At 56.5% G+C, this 23952-nt stretch overlaps 1 protein-coding gene across 1 annotated transcript in view; it reads left to right on the forward strand.

Moving 5' to 3' along the window:
- Positions 1-1227: 1227 nt before the first annotated feature.
- Positions 1228-23952, forward strand: part of LOC309680867 (receptor-type tyrosine-protein phosphatase V-like) — a gene marked incomplete at its 5' end in the record, with an annotated part of 35144 nt that continues 12419 nt past the window's right edge. Inside the window, 24 exons of the mRNA XM_082494618.1 lie at positions 1228-1293; positions 2390-2453; positions 5244-5510; positions 6537-6806; positions 7381-7647; positions 9118-9390; positions 10042-10302; positions 10878-11150; positions 11585-11854; positions 12403-12672; positions 13130-13402; positions 13694-13966; positions 14414-14683; positions 15091-15363; positions 16140-16412; positions 16931-17203; positions 18047-18316; positions 18785-19063; positions 19293-19427; positions 19537-19747; positions 22546-22613; positions 22788-22914; positions 23035-23082; positions 23520-23613. Of these exons, the coding sequence (XP_082350744.1) occupies positions 1228-1293; positions 2390-2453; positions 5244-5510; positions 6537-6806; positions 7381-7647; positions 9118-9390; positions 10042-10302; positions 10878-11150; positions 11585-11854; positions 12403-12672; positions 13130-13402; positions 13694-13966; positions 14414-14683; positions 15091-15363; positions 16140-16412; positions 16931-17203; positions 18047-18316; positions 18785-19063; positions 19293-19427; positions 19537-19747; positions 22546-22613; positions 22788-22914; positions 23035-23082; positions 23520-23613 (5148 nt within the window). The remainder of the gene's footprint in view (positions 1294-2389; positions 2454-5243; positions 5511-6536; positions 6807-7380; positions 7648-9117; positions 9391-10041; positions 10303-10877; positions 11151-11584; positions 11855-12402; positions 12673-13129; positions 13403-13693; positions 13967-14413; positions 14684-15090; positions 15364-16139; positions 16413-16930; positions 17204-18046; positions 18317-18784; positions 19064-19292; positions 19428-19536; positions 19748-22545; positions 22614-22787; positions 22915-23034; positions 23083-23519; positions 23614-23952) is intronic.

Here is a 23952-nt window from a genome sequence, read left to right on the forward strand (position 1 = left end):
GCTCAGTGGCTCACAGCAATAAGCAGAGCTTGAATAGCCCCCGTTGGTGGCCAGCACGGCTACCGGGACAGACTCCCACGGCCACACAGGCTGCGCTGGCTTCCAGGGTAGATGCATCACTGAACCTCTTCCAGCACTGTCCCAGATCTCCAGCACTGATGTGAAGCCAATGGCATCTCCGCTCTGAATCAGAGCTGGCACCCCGCCACGCGTTGCACAGACAGCACAGCACCACACCACGCGCAGCCCTGCACGCGGCTGGCGGGGGGGAGCACAGCGCACTCCCCATGGCAGCACCACAGAGTACAACTCCCACAACCCATGAGCAGACAGGGACCCAGCCAACCCCTCAAATGGGCAAAGCGTGGTCCAGGCATCTTTGTGCCTGTGGGATGCAGCACACAGGAACTTCTCACAATGGGCAGTTACACCCCCCACCCCCCCAGCTCCCAGCTGCCTGGGCATCACTCAAACTCACCCAGCAGGACCGAACCTCCCATTCCCCATCAGCACCCCGTGCAGAAATTCACGCATACAGAGCTAAAGGGCGCACGAACGTGCCGGGCACAGAGCGAGCCGCAAGGTGCACAGCACCCCGGCTCCCCGCTCCTGCCGATGCTCCCTCCAGCGCCCGCGCTCGGCTGCTGGAGGCCGCGGGCCGCCCTCCCTCCCCATGCTGGGGGCTGGTTTGGGCACTCCCTTCCAGCTCTGAGCCGCCATCTGTCCTGTCCTGTCTCCTCCCCTCTCCTCCCCTCTCAGCACCAACTCTGCAGAACTCCTTCTGATGGCCAGATCGGGCTCCAGCCCTGCAGAGACCCAGCCGCAGCCAGAGCCCCCCTTCCAAGCCCCCCGGCAAGCAGCTCTCTGGCCGCAGCACGCAAACACTCACACAAGGACAGCTGCAGAGTCACCGCAGAGGGACACAGAGCCACGGGAACAATAGCAAATGCACACAGCAAGAGGCACACACACACACACTGGACTTCTCCCAGCCCGGAGGCGCGCTCTGCTCCTGCCCAAGGACAGCTGGCAGGGCTGATGTGCGACACGCTGGCATGCAACGCCGGTCCCCACTGATGTCATCTTGTCACCCGCGCTCAGAAAGCATGTGGGGACACAGCCCCTCGCTGCCATGGGAGAAGGGGCTGGCTGGGGACAGCCGCTGCTAAGAAGCTACCCCCCTCCCCCAACTTGTCATCCCTCTAATCTGCAGCCACCCTGGTCCCCATGAGACCACCGCTGCTGCTGTTGCTCATCCTGTGGGTGCCGCGGCTCCTGGGAACCCTGGCAGAGGTAAGCCCTTCTCTCTTCATCCCCCCATTTGTCCGTGCATGCTCTTGGCTCCAAGCTCGCTGGCGGCAAGGGGCTTTGCATAGTCCTACCCCGCTGAGGAATGACGGCATATTTCTGGGCTGCCTCTCCAGCCATGCAGCTGCACCAAATTAGCGACGTTTGCAATTACGAGCTGGCTCTTTCCTCCGCTTCCCCCCGCCTTGCCATGCCCTCTCGCCCCAGCGCCCGGGATCGGAGTGTGTTACTGCTGCCATGGCTGCACGGCTCCTCGCCCCAGGAATTGGCTGGCTGCTATTCCCAAGGGTCCGGAGCCCCTTCGCTCCCCTCCGCATGCACACTTCCAAAAGCACTGCAGTCAGTGGGGGAGCCAGAAATGAGTCAGCCAGCAGAGCCAAGGGGGAAATAACTAAAGAAAGATGATTGCTCCTCTGTGGCTTGTTGCGGGACGGGGAGTGGGCAGAGACATTTCCTTTAATGTGGAGGGAACTAGCCTCAACCTAAGCAGGGCACACCCTGCTCGCGAGCAGACTGTGGGGAGACGGGCATCCCGCGAGCGTGCTCAGCACCCGCTGTGGTGTGGAGGGTGCTGGATGCTCTGGAGCTCCCCGGCCAAGCCCTCACTTTGCAGCCTGTGGGGGATGGCAGCTGGACGGAGGTCTGGGGTCCTTCCATGCTCCCCCTCCACGATCGTGAGAAGCGGGGGAACCTGTAGAGATTGCCAGGGCCTCTGCAGAGCTCCCTCCCTGCCCACATCTTCCCCTTGTGCCCTGGCTGTTTCGGTGGTATGTCCTCCCCTGTGGGCATGGGCCCATGTTGGTCTGCAGTCCTGACCCATGCAAAAGCAGCCCACAAGCTACATCTGCTGAGTCTGTCTCTCTGCCTTGGCTGGGGGAGGGCGATGTGAGCACTGATCTGGGCTCTCCTGGGAAAAGGGGTCACAGTCCCCAGCGGGTTGCAGCCCCCAGATGTCATGGCGGGGTGGGACTTGTGCCTGGCCAGCCTGACCCTGGCCTGCACAGGGCACCTCTCAGGCGTTGGTCTCAGCTCAGACCACTTCACCTTGCCCCTCTCTCACTTGACACCTTCAATCCCCCAGGGCGAGGGATGTAACCGGACAGCACGGGCAGGGTTGGAGGGACAGGAGGCACCCATTGATAGAGGTAAGTCAAAGCAAAGAGGTTCCCAGGCTGCGGAGGGTGGTCACGCTTCCCGGGAACGGTGAGATGAGCAGATGTGCTGGGCCAGGACACTCGGAGTTAAGAGTCGTTTTGTACATACTCTGCTTTAGACCTACTGCAGGCTGCGGGTCATGGCCAGGGAAGGGAAGGGGGTCAGTCCCATCCTCCTCCAGTAACCAGCCTTATGGGGGACAGTGTGAGAGACAAACAAGGCTCCAAGCTCTCTCCTTCCACGGAGCATCACGTGGGCTCAGCAGCAGCACAGCCATAAGAGCCCTGCACGGAGCACCTGCAGTTGGCTGGGCAGGATCGTGCTCCACAGAGCTTGTAGCCAGTGCGGTGCTCACACAGTGCTGGCCCGTGCCGGTGAAAACTCTCCCAGATGATCTGCAGACATCAGTCAGGGCATGGGGTGTACCTGGATGTGGCTGTCTGATGTGGTTAGCAGAGCTTATCTATGGAGACATAAGCAGTGTTGTGATTATGGGCCTCAGGGCTGGAGGATGCCTCTGGCCCGGTTTAGGTATTGGTACATTTGTACTGCAGAGGTGAAGATGATTGCCAAGTGACAGATGGAGGCAGGCAGTGCAGTCTGTTGGAAACCTGAGAGAAGCAGACAAACATGGGTGGAGAACTCATGCCTTTGTGAGATAAGAAATAGCCCGCAGTGAAAAACCAACCCTGTTTGAACTCCACACAGGGCACAATCCCGCTGGCTCTCTTCAGGAGGAGATTAGCCATGCCCCGTGCACCACGAGCTACTGCCACCAGGTCTCTGCTGTCAGCAAGGGCAGCCCAGGGCAGCTGGCCCAGGTGAAGAGACCTGACCCGTGGACACCCAGCTACATTCAGATAACCCTTCCTGAGCAGTCTGTCCCCAAATCTGCCTCCTCTTTTGTGTCCATCTAACTTCCCCAATTCCCTTTGCACTCATCTGTGGAGCAAAGCTCTCAGCGTGGCCACAGGCTCCAAACGACGGTATGGCGTGTAACAGAAGTTGCATGAAGTTCTGAAACTGTCCAGCTTTGTGGGAAGGCCACACACAACACCTGAGTGGTCTCAAAGGTGCCCCTGGCCCTGGGGCTCACCACACACTGCTCCTCTTTTGCTGTGTGAAGGCAGCCCGCGGGCAGACCTCTGGGGCGATAGCTATGCTTGTTTAAAGCTTTCGTGCCATGCCAGATCACATGTAAGCCTGTTACGTGTTGCACATCATAAATTTCAAGTGCTAATTATTACACAAATGTCTTATTATCACTAGAGCTGCTCTGGTGTTTCCCAAAGGCTGGAGGCAATAGAGAGCTCATCGTTCACAGCAAGGCTGGGGACGGGGAGTGCGTGACCATCTGCTAGTGGAGGCTTGGGGAGGCAAAGATGAAGCCTGCAAGGGTCACGCTGCCAGCTTGCTCCCAACAGACAGGCTCTGTCTGGCTCCTGTTTGTGTAGGTGGTTCCTGAGCAACTCTAAGGGCAGGGATTCAATAGCAGTTTTGGCCACTGACCCACCAATTAGACCAAGCCCCGTACGCCGCTTCCTTGTCCCCACACACTCTCCATCTGGATGCCACCGCACCGGCCCTGCAGCCGCAGCTTGCTGACCTTGCTGCTGCAGCAAAGCCAAAGCAGGGACACACCTCAGCAGGTGCTGTACCAATGTGGCCCCATATCTCTTCCACATATGCAGTGTCCTGCTCCTCCTATGTCATCCCTGCACTGGGCAGGACAGTGGGAGTCAGTACCTGGATCCCTCCAAAGCAACCTTTACCCTCTCCTCTGTCAAAGCCCACACAGAGACAGAGACTGTTGCAGGGAGCATAACGGCCCCACGGCCATATCCATCCTGCTCCCTAACTGGATGTTGTCCTGCTTCTGCAGAGTGGACCCAAAGCCCACCAACATTTGTGTTCAGTTTCGGGCACTTTACTACAAGAAAGACATGGGGGCACTGGAGCGCGTCCCGAAAAGGGCAACAAAGCTGGTGAGGGGTCTGGAGAACAAGCCCTATGAGGAGTGGCTGAGGGACATGGGGTTGTTTAGTCTGGACAAAAGGAAGCTGAGGGGAGACCTTATCGCTCTCTACAACTACCTGAAAGGAGGTTGTAGAGAAGTGGAGGTCAGTGTCTTGTCCCTAGTAACAAGTTATAGGACAAGAGGAAATGCCCTCAAGTTATGCCCAGGTGGGTTTAGATTGGATATTAGGAAAAATTTCTTCACTGAAAAGGTTCTTGAGCACTGGAACAGGCTGCCCAGGTGTCACCATCCCTGGAGGTATTTAAAAGATGGGTAGACGTGGTGCTGAGGGACATGGTTTAGTGGCAGTTTTGGCAGTGTTAGGTTGATGGTTGGACCTGATGATCTTAAAGGTCCCTTCCAACCTAGACAATTCTATGGTTCGGTGATTCCATCTTTTGGGGGGCTCAAACCAACCAAGGTGGTGAGCAACAGATTATACCCAGCCAGGGCAACTTTTCTGCTATAAACCAAGGCTGTCTGGACAAAGCATGCGATGGCCTGAAGCCTTCTGGTCTTTCTCCAATGGAGGAGATGCTCCATGTTTAGGAGCATCTCTTTCACGTGGTGGCTTTGACCTCAGTCCGTGGGGTTTACTGATCTTTCCTGTGTTTTCCAAAGGCAGTTGAGAGCCCTTGGGTTTGGGGGCCTAACCGAAGAGCAGCAGTGCCCATGGTGGTGGCCTGTGCCAAGGTATGCAGCAAGGGTGGCTGCGCTGGGGGGCCATACCTACCTGTTGAGTGTTTTGGCTTTGCCTCTGCAGGGACCCTCCTGAACCTCAGTGTGAGTGACCATGGCCGGTCAGACTCCCTCCTTCTGTCCTGGGATGAGCCAGAGGGGGGTGCTGAGGGATATTTGCTCGCCCTCTCCTCCCTGGGGTCAGGCATGCTGCTGCAGAATGGATCTGCTGGACCCAACATCACCAGCTTCTGGTTCCACGGGCTGACCCCTGGCATGCGCTATGAGATTGAGGTGACAGCCACGCTTGCCTGTATGGAGACCACCAGGCAGACAGTCACAGCACAGACAAGTAAGCGGTTCCCCAGGGACTGCAGTGTCAAAGGGTCTCAGTGCTCCTACCAATGATCGTCATACTGCTTTGGAGGTTGGGAAGTACAGGTCTGGGTGGAATCCCATGAGTTCATGGGGAGGTCAAGGCCTTTCCTCACTTCCACAAGGATTAGGGTCCTTCCCTGGTCCCCAGAGGGTCATTCCCTCATCCATGTGGAGGGAGGGTCCCGTCCCTGCACCTTGCATGGGGAGGGTTCATGCTGTATCTTCTCCTGGAATAATATAGCTAATGATGGACCAATCTGTGATGTGGGCTGCAGAGAGATGAGGGGTGGAAAATGTCATGCCTGAAGGTCTAGAAAGAGAGACAAGGAAGTAGCATCTGCTCCGTGATTTTGGCACATCTCTGTCAATCACTGGCTCACCCATCAAGCCTTGCTCTATGCCATCCCTGGCTGATGCCAAGGACTGGGAAAGGGTGCAGGGCTGGTGAGCCCACAGCTCAGGTGAGGATGGCAGCCCTTGCCTGCATCTCTCCAGAAGATCCTTGTGTAAATCAGTGCAGGTGAAGTGGGAAAACCTAGAAAAGGAGAGTAGAGTTGGAGGGAGGGGGTTGGCCAGCAGAAGGGAGGGTGTCAGACGGCAGTGGTGGCTGCAAGGAGCAGGGACAGGTGCTCATGGGAAGTCAGGTGTCAGGACCCACAAGGCCAGCAGGAACAGAGGACCTGGCAGTAGGTGAGCTCACAGGTAAGCGCTGATGGCTTCGCCTTTCTCAGTGCACACCTGGTGTGCTGTTCCTGACCAAGGCTCCCTGCCCACTTCAGAGTGACTGTGCAGAGACTGATCCAAAGGGGATAGTGCAGCCCACAAAACCCTGGGGAGACTGGTGAGCTGGCAGGGAGGTGATGGGGGATTGGGTCCTGTGGAGTCAGCTGGCAGGACCTCACCAGGTGAAGGCACTGTCCCACTGGCCACCCTTCAGCAACCTGGTAGGTCAGGACCCCCAGGCAACCAGCCGACACTGTCTGTGCCGTGTCCAATGCAGGTCCTTCACCTGTCCGCAACCTGAGCCTGAGCAGTGGTGGGAGCTCTGCCATGCTGCACGCTTCCTGGGCGCACGCCCATGGGCAGCGAGACGGCTACGACCTTGCCCTCTACCACAGCGACTCCCAGACGCTTGTGAGAAATGCGTCCGTCCTGCCAAACGCCTCCACCTTCCTGTTTGACGGGTTGCTGGCCGGCAGCGAGTACGCCTTGAAGGTCAGCACGCTGGCTGGATCCAGCCAGGCGAGCACCAGTATCCACCAGTGGACAGGTAGGGAGTGATGGGTGTGCCTGGCCAAGAGGGAAGGAGTGGGAGAAAAGGTTTGGCAGGAGGGATGCAGCACATGTGCGGGCTGGGCTGGCAGAGAGGAGGAGGTCTCCAGGCTCGGGATGGGGAGGTTACATAGGATGGGGAACAGCTGGGAGTTTTTCACATCCCCGCTGTAAGCCCAGTGTGCTTGGCCTTGGACATCCTCGCACCTCAGTCCTGCCTTGCAGGACCTGTAGCTTGGGTTTGGGTGCTCCATGTCCACATTGGAAGAAGGGCAATCTGGGGATCTTGACAAAAGATCTTGGCTGGTGGGGGCTGCAGAAATGTTGCATTACCCAGGCTGCCACCCCCTCTGCCCTGCAGCCTGAAAGAATGTGACAGTATGGAGGGACCTCAAGAGCCTCAGCCTGCCTGGGAAGGGACATGGGAGAAACACCCCTCAGCAGACCCTTGCCAGACCTTCAGCCCTCATGCCAGCATATAGAGCAGCTGTGGGCGTAGGAGACCCTGGGGAGACAGGAGGGTCCAGGGAGCCCCAGCACTGAGCCTCGCTCCCTCCCGCTTTTCCCCTCAGCTCCCTCCATCCCCACTCAGCTGAGGCTCAGCCCGGGCTCCAGCACAAGCCTCATTGCCTCCTGGGAAGGTGCTGGGGGCGCTGCCTGGCTGCACCTCGTGCTCCACAACCTCCTCACCCAGACAGTGACCACGACCCTGTCAGCCAGGAGGGGCCTCACCAGCTACACCTTCCAGCATCTCCACCCCGGCACCCAGTACTGGTTGGGACTGAGCACCACTGCTGGGCCCTACACCATAGGGGGACCCAATGCCACCGCTTGGACATGTGAGTATGATGGCCAGGGATGGGGGAGGACCTTGGCGGCCCCGGCTTCCTCCCTGCCTCTAGTCCAGCCTCTGAATCCAGAGGTCTCCTGCCAGAGCCCCGGGTGCAGAGGGCAGTTCTTCTGCTTGGACCTGGCCAAAAGCTGCTCCAGGACTCAGCTCTGGGGCACTGTGATAGTGGGGCCAGCGAGTCCCCCGGGTGGGTGAATTCCCAGCGCCATCCTGCTTTTCCATGGGGTGCACTGGGATCAGCCTGTGGCCTCTCCCTGAGGAGGAGGATGGAAGGACAACAGATCCCCCTGGTGTTCAATGCAGCTGGGGCTGGGCTCTCGCATGCCTCAGGGCTGTCCAAGGGCAGCAGAGAAAACAGGCCAAGGGGATAGCAGTTTAGCTAGTTTGAACTGGAGGTTCCTGGAGGGAAATGAAACTTTGGTCCCCTTTGATTGCTGTGAAGGGTATATTTTGGTAGCACCTGATATTGGTAGCATCCTGGTGGATGTCCCTAATGTGCTGGGTGCTGTGCAAACACAGCCAAGGAAGCCCAGCAGGTCAAGAAGTTGAGGTAGCCCTCCCAGACCCCAGCTAGCTGCACCATTCAATCCAACTTCCTCCACCTTCTGGTCTCAGGCTGATGGGTCCTGAGAGCAGGTGACTTCTCCCACCACAGTCCTGGTTTGCTGCCAACACCGTGTCCATAGCACTGTGAACAGTTCTGACCCCGGATTTAACCTCTCAGATGTTCCCAGGAAAACCAGAGGGGAAATGGAGAGGGCAAGCCTAGCCTCCAGGACAGAGCAAGACTCATGCCAAATGCCAAGAAAGCATTGGTCCTTTCTAGTAAGGAGCAACAAATTATGGAGGTGCCAAGTGCAAACTCAGGGCTGTTGTGGCCAGTGGGTTGTCCTGTCCCTGGGCAGAGACACTGGTCAGGCATACGCTGGAAGACCTGGGTGCCACCAGCTGATGAGTCTCCAGCTCTTTACTGCTCCGCCTGCCAGTCTGGGAAACTGGAGCCTGCTCACTGCTGAGTCCGCAACTGGGATTTTGGAAGACCTCCACACCCCCAGCTGGTTTGTTTCTGCTATGAAGCGAGTCTGACTCTATCCTTGCCGTTGCCATCTGAAGCTCTGACCTACCCGACTGAACAAACGTCCCTGGTGCCAGACGCACAAGCCAGGGGCGTCCAGCCAGGAGTTCGGTCCAGGCCAGTTCCTGGGAATATCAGCAAGCTCATGATAGGACACAAATGGAGAGGAGAGGGACTTTTAGGAATTTCCCAGTGAGGCTGCCAGCTTCATCTGGGCTCTGCTAAACAAGGAGTGGTTGTGCTGGGGAATGGAGACAGCATGCTCCAAAAAGATGTCTAAGGCTGGATGTGACCCTGCAGATAAGGAAGCAGGGAATGAGGCTCAGGAGTGTATGGGCTCCAGAGCACCCCATAATCCCACAATCCCGTTCCCTTCCCTTCCAGACCCCCTGAGCCCTGGCAATGTGACTCTGAGCACTGCAGAGGAGCAGAACTCCTTGCAGGCTCGCTGGAGCACCCCAGCAGGAGAGAGGGACTTCTACCTGGTGACCCTGCAGGAGGGAGAGGACGGTGCTCCGACGAGGAACATCTCTGTCGGCGGAGACAACGGTCATGTCACCTTCCACGGGCTGAGCCCCGGAAAGCAATACTCTGTCCAGGTGACGGCGGTGGCTGGGCCTTACCGGGCATCAGCCCGCAGCACAGCAGCCTGGACACGTAAGCTGAAAGCCCGAGCGTGTCCTTTCAAGGCCCTTTCTGCTGCCTGATGGAGGGGCTGATGCCCGGAGGGAGTCTGGTGGGATGGGGAGGGGGACTGCAGCAGGGTCAGAGATGGAGCTGTGCAGCGCAGTGGCGCCTGGTCTCAAGGGCAGAGCAGCAAAATCTGCTGCCCCACAGCTCCTCGTGAGGACGGATTCGGAGGTCCTTGGCAGACTTGTGCCAGGTAGTGTCAGGCACCAATCAAGACCAGATCCTACTCAGTAACCTTTGGACTCAGTGTTCGGCAGGCTTTAAGAGAGCTTCCCCTCCCTCTGCTCACCACAGCTGGTTGGGTAGTGAAGCACCACCAGTCTCTCCAGAGCAACGTCTCCCTGTGCCCAGTCCCTCCTCGGCAACTTGTGGAGCTGCAGCGGGTGCGCAGGCAGCCACCCCAGAGCTGCCACCCCGGGAAGGAAGGACTGGAGCCTTAAACAGTGTGGGGAGGCACTCACCCAGCCCCTGGTGCCCAGAGCAGTAAAAGGCTCTCCCCGCAGCCCTGGCTGCCCACGTTTGGTGGGGGAACACTGCAGAGTGTCGCGAGAGCAGTCTGGCTGCCTAATGCACTGCCCCACGCAGTGACATGCACGATCCCATCCTTATCCCTTGCAGAGCCACTACCACCATCCAGTGTGAGTCTGTCCAGCCAGGGGAGCCCCTACAGCCTGCTAGCCAGCTGGGAGGAGGCAATGGGAGAGGGCTACGTGCTGGCCCTCAGCCCCATGGAGCACCCCGTGAAGAACCGCTCGCTGCTCGGAGATGTCACCAACTTCACCTACGAGGGCCTCCGTCCTGGGACTCTCTACACCTTTGAGGTCAGCACCGTGGCTGGCCCCTACACATCCTCACCCCAGCGCATCACCAACTGGACATGTGAGTGCCACAGCCCTCACCACGGCCAGTCCCAGGGTTCCCACTGGACCTTGTCCTTCTCCACAATGTCATGCCTCAGGGCATGTGATAGCATGGGTCTTCTGCAGCTTCATGCAATAAAAGGGACGAAGGCTCAGGAGGGAAACAAAGGTACTGCTGAATGTGTCTGACCCTGGTGTGTATCCCAGTCGCCCAGCACAAGGGTCAGCAGAGCCCAGTGCCCTCCTCCTCCTCGCCCAGGCCACCCTTCCCTTGCACTGCGCAGGCTTCATCTGCCCTGAACCACCTCTCCACCACCCTGGTCTAGACCATCCCACCCACCAACCCCTCCAGCACTAGAACAGTTCTCTCTTACCATGCCAGTCTGAAGTCTGTGCTGGCCCAGTCCCTGCCAAACTGGTGTGTGGCTGTCAGCAGGGAGGACGGTGGCCTGCTCAGACCCTGCAGGTGGCCAGAGCACCTGGATGCAGGTTTTCACAGGGAAGGGGCTCCAGTCCCAGCACATTTGGGGTTGCACTTCTGCCAAGTGACCCCAGTCCAGGTGTAGCTGTGACTCTAGACCTTTGCTTTCCTAGACCCTTTGCCCCTGGAGCAGCTGACCCTCAGCAATCAGGGCCGCAGCACGTCTCTGCAAGCCTCCTGGAGAGCTGGTCCCACTGGCAGCACCGGCTACACGGGCACCCTCCGGGAAACCAAGTCCTGGGAGCAGGTCAGGAACATGACTGTGGGGAACAACTGGATGAATGTCACCTTTGAGGACCTGGTCCCCGGGCGACAGTATACACTGGAGATGGCTGCTATGGCTGGACCTTACAGATCCCCTGTGCGATCAGCCACAGACTGGACATGTGAGTGTGATACCCCTACCTCAACCCTACTATGAATCACAACCATGGCCTGCTGATGAGAGCAGAAAGCCCGTGGCATGGAAGCAAGGGAGGGTGTGGACCATGTATGGGGAACCAGGGTCAGGGATGCATAGGCAAAGAGTGGAAGGAGAGCCACATTCAGCCAGGTTGGAAGTGAAAGGGTCTGCAGTGCAGGAGAAACCCATCACTGAAGAAAAAACATCTCCAAATATCACCCAGCAGGAAAGCTGGTGACCTGCTCCAAAGTTTGTTGCTGTTCTGTGGTTTGATATGCCAGGGCTGATTTCTGACCTGAGCCCACAAGGGACAAGCAGTGAAGGGTGCCCAGGACAAGTGCATGCAGGCCCCTACTCCACACTGAAGCAGCTCCACCACGACTGCCTCTCACCACCTAAATGTCTCTTCTCTCTCAGACCCCCTGGCTCCAGCTGGCGTGACCCTGACCAACACCCGACGCCCACTAGGACTCTCTGCCTTCTGGGACAAGGCTGCTGGTGATGTGGACCAGTTCCACCTCCAGCTCTACAGCAAGAGCCATCCAGCACAGAGGAACATCTCGGTGGGCCCAAACACCCATAACTTCACATTCCTGGGGCTGTCCCCTGGCATTCAGTACTTCCTGAAGGTGACCGTCCTCGCTGGTCCATACAGATCCTCATCACACTTTGCCACTGAGTGGACATGTGAGTGAGAAGTGTCCCCAGCCTCCTGCAGGGACGGGTCATCCTGGCACTGCCTGCAAGACTGGACATAGACATGACATGGGCATGTCCAGGCAGAGGGAGGGCTGCAGTGAGACCTGCCCCTGGGAATCAGAGCGTGTGTCATGAGTTAGGTGCTGTGTGCTGGCTTCTAGTCCCCAAAAGACCCTTTTCCCCAGCTCAGGCTTTCACCGGTCAGGCTGAACCTTCTGCCTAGACTGCTCATGATCTCAAGGCCAGCCTGGGACTGGTGGGACAGGGATGCGAGAGAGGAAGCACAGAGACCTGTATGGGCTTGCTGCTCCCTGTCCATGGAGCAGAGCAGCCCACTGTACGGTGCAGCACCTGCCTGCTGGCAGCACCTTGGGAATATGGGCAGGCAATTTGCATGCCCCCCGGGACAACAGGAGAGCCGGCAGTCAGTGGCCACCACTTCTCCTTTAGCCCTATGCAGAGGTGCAGGCTGTCTCCTGGCTTCTTCAGTTGCTTTCCTCCACCGTCTCATGTATCTCCATGCTGTTTCCCCCTAGATCCGCTGTCTCTGGCTAACGTGAGTGTACAGCCTGGCCGGAGACCTCAGGAGCTACATGTGAGCTGGGTGGAGTCAGGCGGTGGCAGAGACCACTTGGTACAGCTCTCAGTGGCTGAGTCCCTGTCCATCATAAGGAATGTGTCTGTCCCCCGTGGAGTCACCCAGCTTGACCTGGAGGGGCTGGTGCCAGGGTCCCGATACCGTGTGGAGATCATTTCTCAGGCTGGGCCTCATCGCACCTCCTCTCAGACTGCCATCGGCTACACTGGTAGGAGCGCAGCTCCTCTGCACCCATCCCCATCCATGGTACCCAACCTGGCTCTGACCTGGTGAGGGGCTGGGGACCAAGAGGAGGTCCCAGGGCTGTTCTTCAGGAGGACCCTGAGACCATGTCCCCAAAACCCCTCTGGTGCCTGTCTCCTACTCAGGATGCTGGCTGTCTTGTTGGGACGCTCACTCATCCTGAGCCCAGCAGCTCAATGGGGCATGCTGTGAGCTTGCCCCAGCACTTTGGGCCAAGGGGGTCTCGGGCCATGGTGGTGATGCACCATTATTACCTGGGACACAGGGAGCAGCTTTGATCTGGGAGCAAATTTCTGCTCTCAGCAGTCTTTGGACAGCATGTTAGATGCTCACAGTCCTGCAGCTCCCAGCTTCATTCCGGAACTAGAGTCAATCCTGCATATCCCAGGTTTGTCCCCTCTAATGCTGTTTCTCTCCCGCAGTCCCGCTACCTCCTCTTTCCCTGTCGGCAAGCCCTGTCAGCACTGCCTGGGCTCTGGCTGTGCACTGGGAGACCCCTCCTGGGCAGAGGGACGGATACCTGCTCAGTGTGCACGAGGAGGGTTCTTCTGCACCAGCAAGGAACCTGGAAGCAGGGAAAGACAGCACGAATGTCACCCTGGCACGGCTGGAACCAGGAACTTGCTACCTCATTGGGATCTGGGCAGTAGCTGGACCCTACCGCTCCCTCCCCAAGAACATCACTGGCTGCACAGGTGAGCATCCATAACACCCATGGGTGATTTGGGTGGGAGCACTGTGAGGAGCTCCAGAATGGGATGGGGACCAATGTTGGCACCCAGGGAGAGGAGAGGAGGTTCCCGGTGATCCTGGCCTGCAGTCATCCCCTGCCTCTTGCATCTTTCTTGTACCATGTGGGCACAGAGCGCTTGCTGGCCGGTTGCTGCTGGCTGCCTGGGGAAAGCACAACTCCTCCCCAGACACAGCTGCATGTTCAGAACTGGATCTTTTTCTCTCTGATTCACGTGTCTTGTCTTTCCTCGCAGTTCCTGCTGTACCGACAAACCTGAGCCTTACCAACCCAGGAAGCTCCTCAGAGCTTTACACATGCTGGAACAAGCCCCCTGGCAGGAGGGATCACTACCGTGTTATTCTGTATAGCCTCAGCACCCAGAGTAGGGATCGGGTCCAGACCTTGAGTCCAGATGCCCAGAACATCACCTGGACTCACTTGGAGGCAGGCAGCAGGTTTGCTGTGCAGGTCACTGCAGTGAAAGGCTTGTTTGAAGCCTCCTCCACCAATGTCACCCAATGGACACGTGAGTCTGATGGGTTGGGATGGGCACTCCACTGTGCCGAGACCCTCCATCTGAGCCTTGCAGAGCACCTACCACCACCTTTCCCATCCCAAACCATCCCTGCTGTGCCCCTTAGTTGTCCCACCTTTCTGCCCACTGTCCCCACTCCCCCCCTAACACAGAGCCCTACCCACCTCAAAGGCTCTGGATATGCTCTGGATACGTCCAGTTGCAAACCCTGGGGATATTGCGCTCAGAGACACGTGCACTGCCTGCCCATTTGTCCCCATGTTTCTCTCTGGGAGGATCTCTGGGAGGATCTCTGGTGGCCAGCCTGCCCCCTGCCCACTGGGAGCTGGGATCCAGCACTGGTCCAGCCCAGGGACCACTGGGCAAACCGTCTGGCTCACAGCACTGAGCAGCGAGAGGTGGCACACAGGGGCTGACTGTGTCCCTGTTGCTTTTCAGATCCCTTGGCCCCTGCCAACCTCACCCTCAGCAGCCCCTCTGCCTCCACGCTGCAGGCCTCCTGGGCAGCAACGAGGCGAGGAGCAGAAGGCTATGTGGTGGATGTCTATGACACAGACTCCAGCAGTCATGTTGGGCGCATGGTGCTGGGTGGGGATGCCAGGAGTCACACCTTCAGAAACCTGAGCCCCGGCACCCGCTACAGCGTGGCAGTGGGGGCCACAGCTGGCCCCTTCGACGCCAGCACCCCCAATTTCACCCACTGCACACGTGAGTATGATGCTTTCCTTGCAGCCAGGTCTCTTCTACCAGATCTGCCCCTTTCCGGTTCAAATCAGAGGCCACATTGGCGCACCCCGATCCCGCCTTCCTCTCCCACCCATGCAAGCGCCCAGTGCCCATGCCCTGCTGGGTGCAGCATGGGGAGCCTGTGCATGACCCTGTGGCCTGGCCACCCATGTCCCAGGTAGCCACCCACAGCCATCCACTGGCTCAGGCAGCACCACAGAGGAGGAAATCCCTCGAGGCATCTGCCAGAGAGTCAAAGGCAAAGGCAGCCCTCAGGACCGTGAAGGGCTGACCCACCTCCTGCTGCACGGGCTTGGCACAGGCATGGAGCGTCCCCTTTCTCTCAGCCTGAACGTGGCTCCTGGCAGTGACTCATATTTCCTCCCCAGGCCCGCTGCCCCCGGCTGCCGTACACTGGCTGAGCACGGGGCACCGCGACAGGCTGAGTGCGTCCTGGGGAGCTGCGGCTGGGGGGCGAGACGGCTACACACTGACCCTGTACCACACGCGGATGGGCACCGTGGCAGCTACAACCTCGCTTGGGAGAGACACCCACAACTTCACCTTCATGGGCCTGACGCCAGGATACGAGTACTCCCTGGAAGCCAGTGCCACGGCTGGACCGTACCAGGCAGCAGCACCCAACATCAGTGGCTGGACACGTGAGTGCCTGGAGGAGTGTCCTCTGCAGAGGGGTGGGAGATGTTGCACCACTGGGCAGCCCTGGGGAGGGCTGGGAGGTTTAAAGGGGACCTGGTGCCTTTGGAGATGTGCATGGATGCAACACACAGCAGTTAGTGCAGGGGCACACTATTACCCTCATGGGCACAACTGTAGACTTGCACAAGTACATGCTGATGACAATCAGGGTTGCCCAGCTGTGCCTATGTGGGGACATCCCCCTGACCATGCTGCCCCATCTCCCTGTATACATGAGCACTTGCACCCTTGCTGAGTGTCCTCCAGCAGGTAGAAACCACATCACCATAAAGTTCATTAAATGAATCAGCGCAGTACAGGAAGACGCTAATCCACAGTCCTCCCAGGAGAACAGGTCTTTGCTCTGGACATGGGCTAGTCCAGCACTTCTCCCCACCCAGAAAGGTTTTAGTGCTGGATGCTGTGCCAGTTCTGCCCAGGCAGCTGCAGACCAGCTGGGTGCTGGAGGACACGTGTGCACGCAGCGGTGGCAAAGGTGCTCCAGCTAGGCTATGGGGACAAGGGTGACCTAAGTGAAGAAGCGTTGGCATGTGAAGGACCACAAGGATGAGCAGCATTAGAGGTGAGGTGGGATGAGGACAGGAAAGAGAAAAGTGGAGAGTACCAGAGGGGTCTATGAGTCCCAGCCTTCAGGGAGCATCTGTCCTGAGGTCCATCAAGTGTCTGTTTCCTTCTACGTGGTCTCTGGTCCCTAACATCAGGTCTGGTGACTCCCCAGGCCCACTGCCCCCAGCCACCGTGCGCTTGCTGAGCACAGGGCATCCCGACAGACTGAGTGCATCCTGGGGAGCTGCGACTGGGGGGCGAGATGGTTACACACTGACCCTGTACCACGCATGGATGGGCACTGTGGCAGCTACAACCTCGCTTGGGAGAGACACCCACAACTTCACCTTCACGGGACTGGCCCCAGGAAGCAAATATGTGCTGGAAGTGGTGTCCATGGCGGGGTCCTACCGGACACCTGCAGGGAATGTCAGCAACTGGACATGTGAGTAACCTGTTTTGAGGGAGATATGTGCCTTTCTAGGCAGTCATGAAAGCTGGTGGCAAAGGACATGGCCCTGCTGACCTTCATGGTAGACCCCAAGCCCTGCCTGAACCCAAGGGCATGTCAGTGCCATGGTACTGAGCAGGGCTTTGCCCACCGTCACCATCAGTTGTACCAGCCTGGATTAGGCCAGCTGAAGCTCCGGGGACTGTGCTTCAGAGGAGCACCACAGAGGAGGGAGCATTCACCTTCCCCTCCCCTCTAGCTGGCTGGGTGCTCCCTCCTCACCCATTTCCAGGTGTCTCACTCCAGCTGGGACAGGGCTGACTCTGCTCAGACAAGCACCTCTTGAAGCTTGCAGAAGCTGCTTTTAGATGCCTCCAGGCTGGTGGATGCAGCCCTCTAGCCGAGATGAAGTGCCCTGTCCTGTGTGGTGCATCCCTTCTGATGACACTGCCAAGATACCTAGGCCATGTCCTCAAACCCTTCACTACATGTCTCCCATCCTGTCTCTCCAGACCCCCTGGCACCCCGTAACGTGTACATGACGAACCAGGGGTATCCCAACAGGCTGAGCGCATCCTGGCGAGCCGAACCCCAAGGACAAGACAGTTACAGGCTCCTCCTGTATCATTCAGGATCAGGTATTGTGGCAGCCAATGTATCTGTTGGGAAAGGCACCAGCAAATTCACCTTTTCTGGCCTGGCTCCAGGACATAAATACCTGCTGGAAGTGGTGTCCATGGCAGGACCCTACGCAACCTCTGCGGGGAACATCAGCGACTGGACAAGTGAGTGCAAGAGCTAGTGGTCCTTGCATCATGCATGAGGCTCAGTCTTCCCCAGCACCTGCGGTGGGAAGGGGCAGGGACACAGCTAGGACTGCTGCCTGGAAGCTGTAGGTACCACCTTAGCAATAGGATCGTGGGCTGTGCAAGCCCCCGGTGGAAGGGAGAGCAGGGCACTACTGCTGCCCATAGGACAGTCTAGCAGCCATGGTTGCTGTTTCAGGAGTCAGGGGTTTGTGGCCCCCATGTTCACACAAGCTGACTCCTCCAGGCACGGGCAAGGGATCCCATGGCAGTAGTGCTGCTCTGGCAGAGGACAGCCACAGCCCGGGAGACCACGAGGCCTTACAGCCAGGGGGGGACACCCCACCATCCCCACCGCCTTTCTCCCAGGCACTCAGAACATTCCTGGCATGGGGGATAAGGGAAGGCTGGGCTTTTTTTTGTTGTTGTTTAAGGAATGTGGAAATTGCAGATAAGCACAATAAGCCTTTTCATGTGCTTGTCCCCGCAGTCCCTGCACTTCGCTTGGGGAATCTAGTGGTCTCTGCTCCCACGCTCAGCCAGCCCCTGGCAGGGTGCTGGGAGTCATGTGCAGAGCCCTTCAGGCAGGTCTCTAATAAAACATGCTAATTAGCAGGAGGAAGAACCCATCTCATGCTCCTCACTCTGCATGTCCTCCACTTGTCATTTAGAGGTCATTTCTGGCAGTGGCAGCCAGCAGCTGCAGAAATGTTATCACTGAACATGAGAAGTTTCTTTGCATATTTTCTATTTGTATCTCTGTAGGATGGAAGAGAGTACATGCATGCCAGTAACTCTCCCCTGGTGTGGTTTTCATTGTAGCCCCCTCAGTTCCCAAAAATCTCTCTGCGGTGGCTGAAGGGAACAACACGATGCTTATCTCCTGGGGCAGTGTCTCTGGACAGCAGGACGAGTGCCAGCTGTGGCTGCGGGATCCCAGGAACAGCACGCTGCCCTGGCGGCATGCTCTTAGCAGAGGGCAAGTCCAGCACCTCCTCCAGGGGCTGATCCCAGGGAGGAACTACTCTGTCTCCTTGAGCTGCGTGGCTGGACCCTACTGGAGCAGCACCAAACCCTTGGCAGTTTCGATGGGTGGGTATGCGCTGCTGTGGGGATGAGGGGAGTGCAGTCTGGAGGGTGGAGAAACATCTGGGTGGCCTTGAGACTGGATCAGCTCTTGAGCATCAACAGAAGCATGGAAAGTATTCATGGTGGGAGATAAGGAAAGCCAGCAAGGTCACCCTCTGGTAGCGATCAGGTCCCTAAGCTAGCCCTATCAGAGAGATTTCCCATCACCTGTTGGCCTGGCTACCTGTGAAGCAAAGAGGACTCTGCAGAGATCTCCATTGGTCTGCTTCTCCTATAAGACATCTGCTCAGGCACTGACCCATTCGCCTTGTCCTGTGGCCCTTGGCAGAGAAGTCTCCCAGGTCACAGATGTCCAGCTCTGCCCCTCCCTCATTGCTCTAGGGACAGGCAGTGGCTCTGGGCTGACACATGGACTGAGGCTGGGATTTCTCTGAACCAGTAAGTCCAGAGCCCGCCATATCTCCTTCACAGAGCCAAACCCGGTGGAGGATGTGCAATGTCTACCGGAGTCAAGGAGCCTTTACTTGAACTGGACAGGCTCCCCTGGAGATGTGGAGGCTTATGAGGTGGTGACAGAGAGACTGTCTGATGGACTTCCCACCTCCAAGTATGTCATGAGCATCTCTACAAGTGAGGCCAGTCTGGAGGGGCTTGGGCCAAACTCGTCCTACCGAATTGTTGTGAGCACAGTGGGCATGAACACAATGAGAAGCCAGGCTGTGACTGTGCTCTGCAACACAACAGTGGAGGGTGAGTCACCTTCTTTTCCCACAGACCCCAGGAGAAGACACCCAGTGTTGCTAATTAGACCTGGGAACTCTTTCAGAAGCCTGTGGGCCCCATGTGGTCCTGCACTGAACTGCAGCAGTTCAGGGCTCTGGGCAGTGATGCTGGGACCAGAGACGGGCTGAGCAATGTGTGGTGGGCCTGTGGGAGCAGGGACACACTAACAGGCTGTGCTTGCTGGTTCTTTTTCCAGCCTTGCCTCCACCCCTGCGAGCAGACATCTTCCAGGTGGAGGCCAGCTCCACGGTTATTATTTCATCTGACCTGTTCAGCGAGGAGAATGGCCAGATTGAGTATTACGGTGTCATTGCTACCACTAATGATTCATGTAAGTGCCCCCCCCGTACATCCCGATCTGCAGTGGCTCCCTAGAGGGCAGCAGGTCCCCTGGACATCACTTTGGGACTACCGCTGTCACCTTGTACATTCCCCTTCAGTGCTGAGGCCCACCCAGGAAATCATGTCCAGCACATGGTATGACCACTATTATGGGACAGAGGACTCCTACCTGGCTGTGCTAATCCCCAATCCCTTCCATCCGAGCCCCAGGAGCTCCCGCGAAACCTGGCGAGTGCCAGTGGGAACAGAGGAGTGCGGCCAGTCCAGGGCAACGTGCAACGGGAAGCTGAAAGCCAACGAACAGTACAGGTGAGAGATGTCAACATCCCTCCTGAGGGCAAGGGGCTGGAGAAGAAAAGGGACTGCACGTGTCCCTGCAAGGTGCCACCAGCTCTCTGGATGTCACCTCACCCTCGTACTCCCCTGACCCCCAGCAGTGGACCCCAGGGGTTGCTCCACCAAGCAGCGTTTGAGGGATGCAAGGGCTGGCATGCTGGAGAAGATTAGACAGTGTACGTGGGCAGGGAGAGGGAGGGCAGAAGTGAAAGCTGAGGCTGACAAGGGCTGTCTGCGTTTCTTTGGGAGCTGGGCAGTTGTCCACCTCCAGGGTAAGAACTAAAATGGTTGCTGTTGTTTGTAGGACTTTTGCGCGGGACTCAGAGCCACCCGCAGGCTCAGAGAGTGCAAAAATGAAACTGATTTGGAAACATTAGTTCAAGTGGCGCCTCCACAGCTGGGGTCTCAAAGGTTGAGGAGAAGCAAATCCACAGGCTAAGGTCCGAGGTCCCCACAAGGGACACACAGAGAGCACAATATTAATAAATTCAGAGTCTTATTTGATGGTAAATAGAATCCAGGAACATGAATGTACATGGATACATATTTTGTGAAAGGGTACCTTTAAAATAGTTGATGGTAAAACAGCTTTTCTACTACAAAGAATCGTATCTTTAGTCAGTCTGTTAATTAAGCAGCTCATAATTTCATCAGAGGGACTGTATCTCCAGGCATTTCTCTGTGCCTGGAGATCCCCCAGAATCTGGAAGGTCGTCCCATTTCAATTTAGAGAAACTTACAGCAAGGGTGGCTGACTAAGGATAGAAGTCACAGAGTGTTGGAAAAGAGAAAGACCGTGTGAGAGTGTGCGCATGAGCCAGAGCTTCACTTTCCCCTGTGAGTAAAGTGAGAATTAGCTCTGCCCTTAATATTTGTGGTGAGAGGAGTCCAGGTCACTGCTGTTGGGTTTGGACCTGCTGGCTCTTCTTCCTTTCTTCTTTTCTCCTTTGCTCTCTCTACTTTTGCTATGTGCAGACTCTGCACTTACATGAAAAACTTACATTGATTCTTATGGAGTCCTTTTTACACATGATGCCGAACAGGGGTTCTTCAGTCAAGCTGTGGTTTGGGGCAGCACTGGCAGAGAACAGAAGGAGTGGGAAATGACTGCTTCTCCTGAGGAAAAAGAGGGAGTTTCCAGAGACCCATTCCCTTGGAAAACCCACACAGAGCAGGATCATCCAGCAAACAGCTCTTGGGGCTCTCCCTAGGCACTGTGTTATCATGCTCTGCAGGAGAATTGCATGGTGATGCATTCCCATCCCATGCCCACCACAGGTGGTGTGAACCCTCAGCTGGCATGGGAGAGCCTCCAATTGATTCAGAAGGTTTGAGATTGACTGCCCGTCAAGCCCATCTATTCTTTATTGCTAATACCCTCAGGCATGGCTGGGCAAGCCTCACTGTTTAACCCTGGCAGCCTGGGATCTGGCCCACTGCTCCAGCCAGCAGCGGGGACACAGGGGACAGCCTGGGTACAAGCCAGGTCCGCGTCACAGCGTGTTGGCTCAGACCAAGGTCTGCTTGACCCATCTCTTGTAGCTGCCAGCAGCCTCGAGAGGACTGCAACAACAGCACGAACGCCCGGGGGTACCCCTCCACCCCCCAAATACTGTCCAGCCAGCCTCAGAGCATCTATCTGCCCTTCCTGCTCCCCAGCTGCCATTTTCACTCCAACTTCGACCTCCCACAGGGTGGCAGCTAATTCAGAGCCATCAGGGTGGTGTTAGCCCACCTACTGTGACTGAATAACATGTACTTAACTGTCCAGTTACTCAGGACTAGAGGATCCTTTTGCACTTCTTCACAGCTTGCTTTCATTTTGGCTGCCCTAACAAACGTGTCCCCTCAGTAGTGTGCTGCTTTCCTAGTTAGTCATTAGTCGGGTGGTGGAAAGCAGATAGCTCTGACAGCCCATCTCCACTCTGAAAGCCAGCCTTTGTTTCCTACCTTTCAGTGAGTTAGTTATCCACAAGCCCTTGTCTGTCATGCCATGGCATCTGCAGTCTTGGTTTCCAAAGAGGTCTTTGCCCTGGCAGCCGGGTCCGTGGTGCCGCCAGCCTGGATTCACACTGGGCTCCGCAAACTCTTGGCTGCTAAAATCCAAAGCTACATCTGAAAGCCTTACATTGCGTTTAGGGCACCAGAAGACCTACCCTTCCAAGTTAGCTACTCAGAAGGAAGTCAGCGCTGCAGGGAGCTGCGAGGCTTGGTGCGCACATTGCCGGGAGGAGGATGTAGGGCGGATCTCCGTGGGGAAGGTGATGCACCAGCCATTTATGTGTCCATCAGGAAGGGTCTGGGTCGGGGCTCAGCCCTCCCAGCTGAGGTGCCCCTGTTTCAGACAGTTACCTGTGCTCAGCTCTTTCAAGTCAACCCAATTAATGGGTTGACAGGAACTAAGATAGTGACTCAACCCAACTTGATTTTCCCTTACTGTTGTCTTCCCGTATTTGTGTCCTATAAGAGAGCAGAAACTTACTACTTGTCTCTGCAAATAGCCCTTTGGAGGAGAGCTGTTTCCCATTTGTGCTTTCTGAACGTTTTCTCTTGTTGCCCCAAGCACAACAAACTTGTCCAAGAGGCAGAAAAGGGAGGAAAGACCATTTCCACACATTCCTGAAATCCCTGCCAGGAAAACAGATTCTTCCAATACAGCATTTCAAAACTGAGGCAGCTGTCGGGTTCCTTTGGGTCTTCCTGCTGCTGGCTGCATGGGTGCTGTGCTCAGTTCAGATTGCCCCTGACGGCAGGACTCTGTTTTGCCCTAGGTTCAGCATCGCTGCCTTCACCAAATATGACCCCGTAGCCCCTGCGGTGACCTTCACCATGTTCTCAGGTAAGATGGAGAATGCCATCTTCTCTACCTGGCTGTGTAGGTTAGAGATAATTAACAACCTGACAATGGCAAGCCAGAAGGAGACTATAGGCTGTAGCAAACATAATAAATAGAGTACATGCAGCCATTTACCGGCTCTTACTTCTGTCCGTTCTATCTCTTTTTCTATTCCAGCTGCTGGATCAGGTGCAAATGCAACTCCACTCTCAATGCCAATAATCGCTGGAATCATTGTGGGCTTTCTCTTGACACTTGCAGCTATTTTTGCTTTGGTCTACTGGAAACAGCTCAGAGCAAAGAGGTGAGAATGAGACATCTCTTACCCGGTGACTGCAGGCTGAGAAACCCAACCTTCAGTGCCAGGCTAGCATCTGTCCCTACACTGCAGCCAAGAGTAACATCTTCCATGCTTTGATTTTAGAACCAAGAAGAGCAGCCTGCCCCAGGAAATGGTGACCTACAGCTTGAGGTGAGTGTTAGAGTCTTCTCCCTCTGAAAGTCCCCACTGCAGGTCCCAGAGTCCTCCACCTACTTCCTTTCTCATGGTTTGACTCAGGAAAAATCCAGCTCTGTTTCCCTCAGTTATTTTTTAAATCTTAAGCTTCCCCATGTTCAGTATTTATTGCCCGGCTTCATTCCAAGTCAATGCATTGCCCACACCTCCTCTGCAAGGCTTCTGCAGTAGGATAATATCCTCATCATCCTGAAATCCCTCCCAATATTTAAACAATTATCTGTTGGACCCACTTCCCTGGGCAATAACGTGGGCTATAAATCATCTCTGTGTGGTGTGTGCATCCAGGTACTGCAGGTGTCAAGGCTGGGTTGTCTCATTGGCCACATGACTGGCCTGCCAGACCTCCCAATAGCTAAGGCAAGTTTTCCTCTGGACTTCATTTCATGCAGAAACGTCCATCGGCCGATTCCCATACAGAACTTCAAGCAGTACTATGAAATGAAGACAGCAAGTGCTAACCACGCTTTTTTCCAGGAGTTTGAGGTGAGAAGAGACTCCTGCTAGAGATGAGACTTAATTTTGCCTCTAGGTAGTTCATGCCCCAGCTGTTGGGTGGCCTGTGTGGACTCCTCATCCCCAGGGACAGTAACCCGTCTCTCCAGCAATCCAACCACCCTACTAGGCAGTTTTAGAGGCCAAAGATTGGATGGACCAAGTGATTGGGCAATTTCTTTGCTCAAAACCTGTTTTGTTCAAGTTCTGGTAGAAACACGTGTTGTCTGTGGTGTGAGGTGAACCAGCACTGTCCATAGCTGCTGGTGGACAAAACTAAGGACCCCAGGCCTGGACTGGAGGTGAAGTTACTGAGTGGTGTTGCAATGA

The sequence above is a fragment of the Vanellus vanellus genome, assembly GCF_965231255.1.
Source record: "Vanellus vanellus genome assembly, chromosome: 23".
NCBI lineage: Eukaryota > Metazoa > Chordata > Aves > Charadriiformes > Charadriidae > Vanellus > Vanellus vanellus.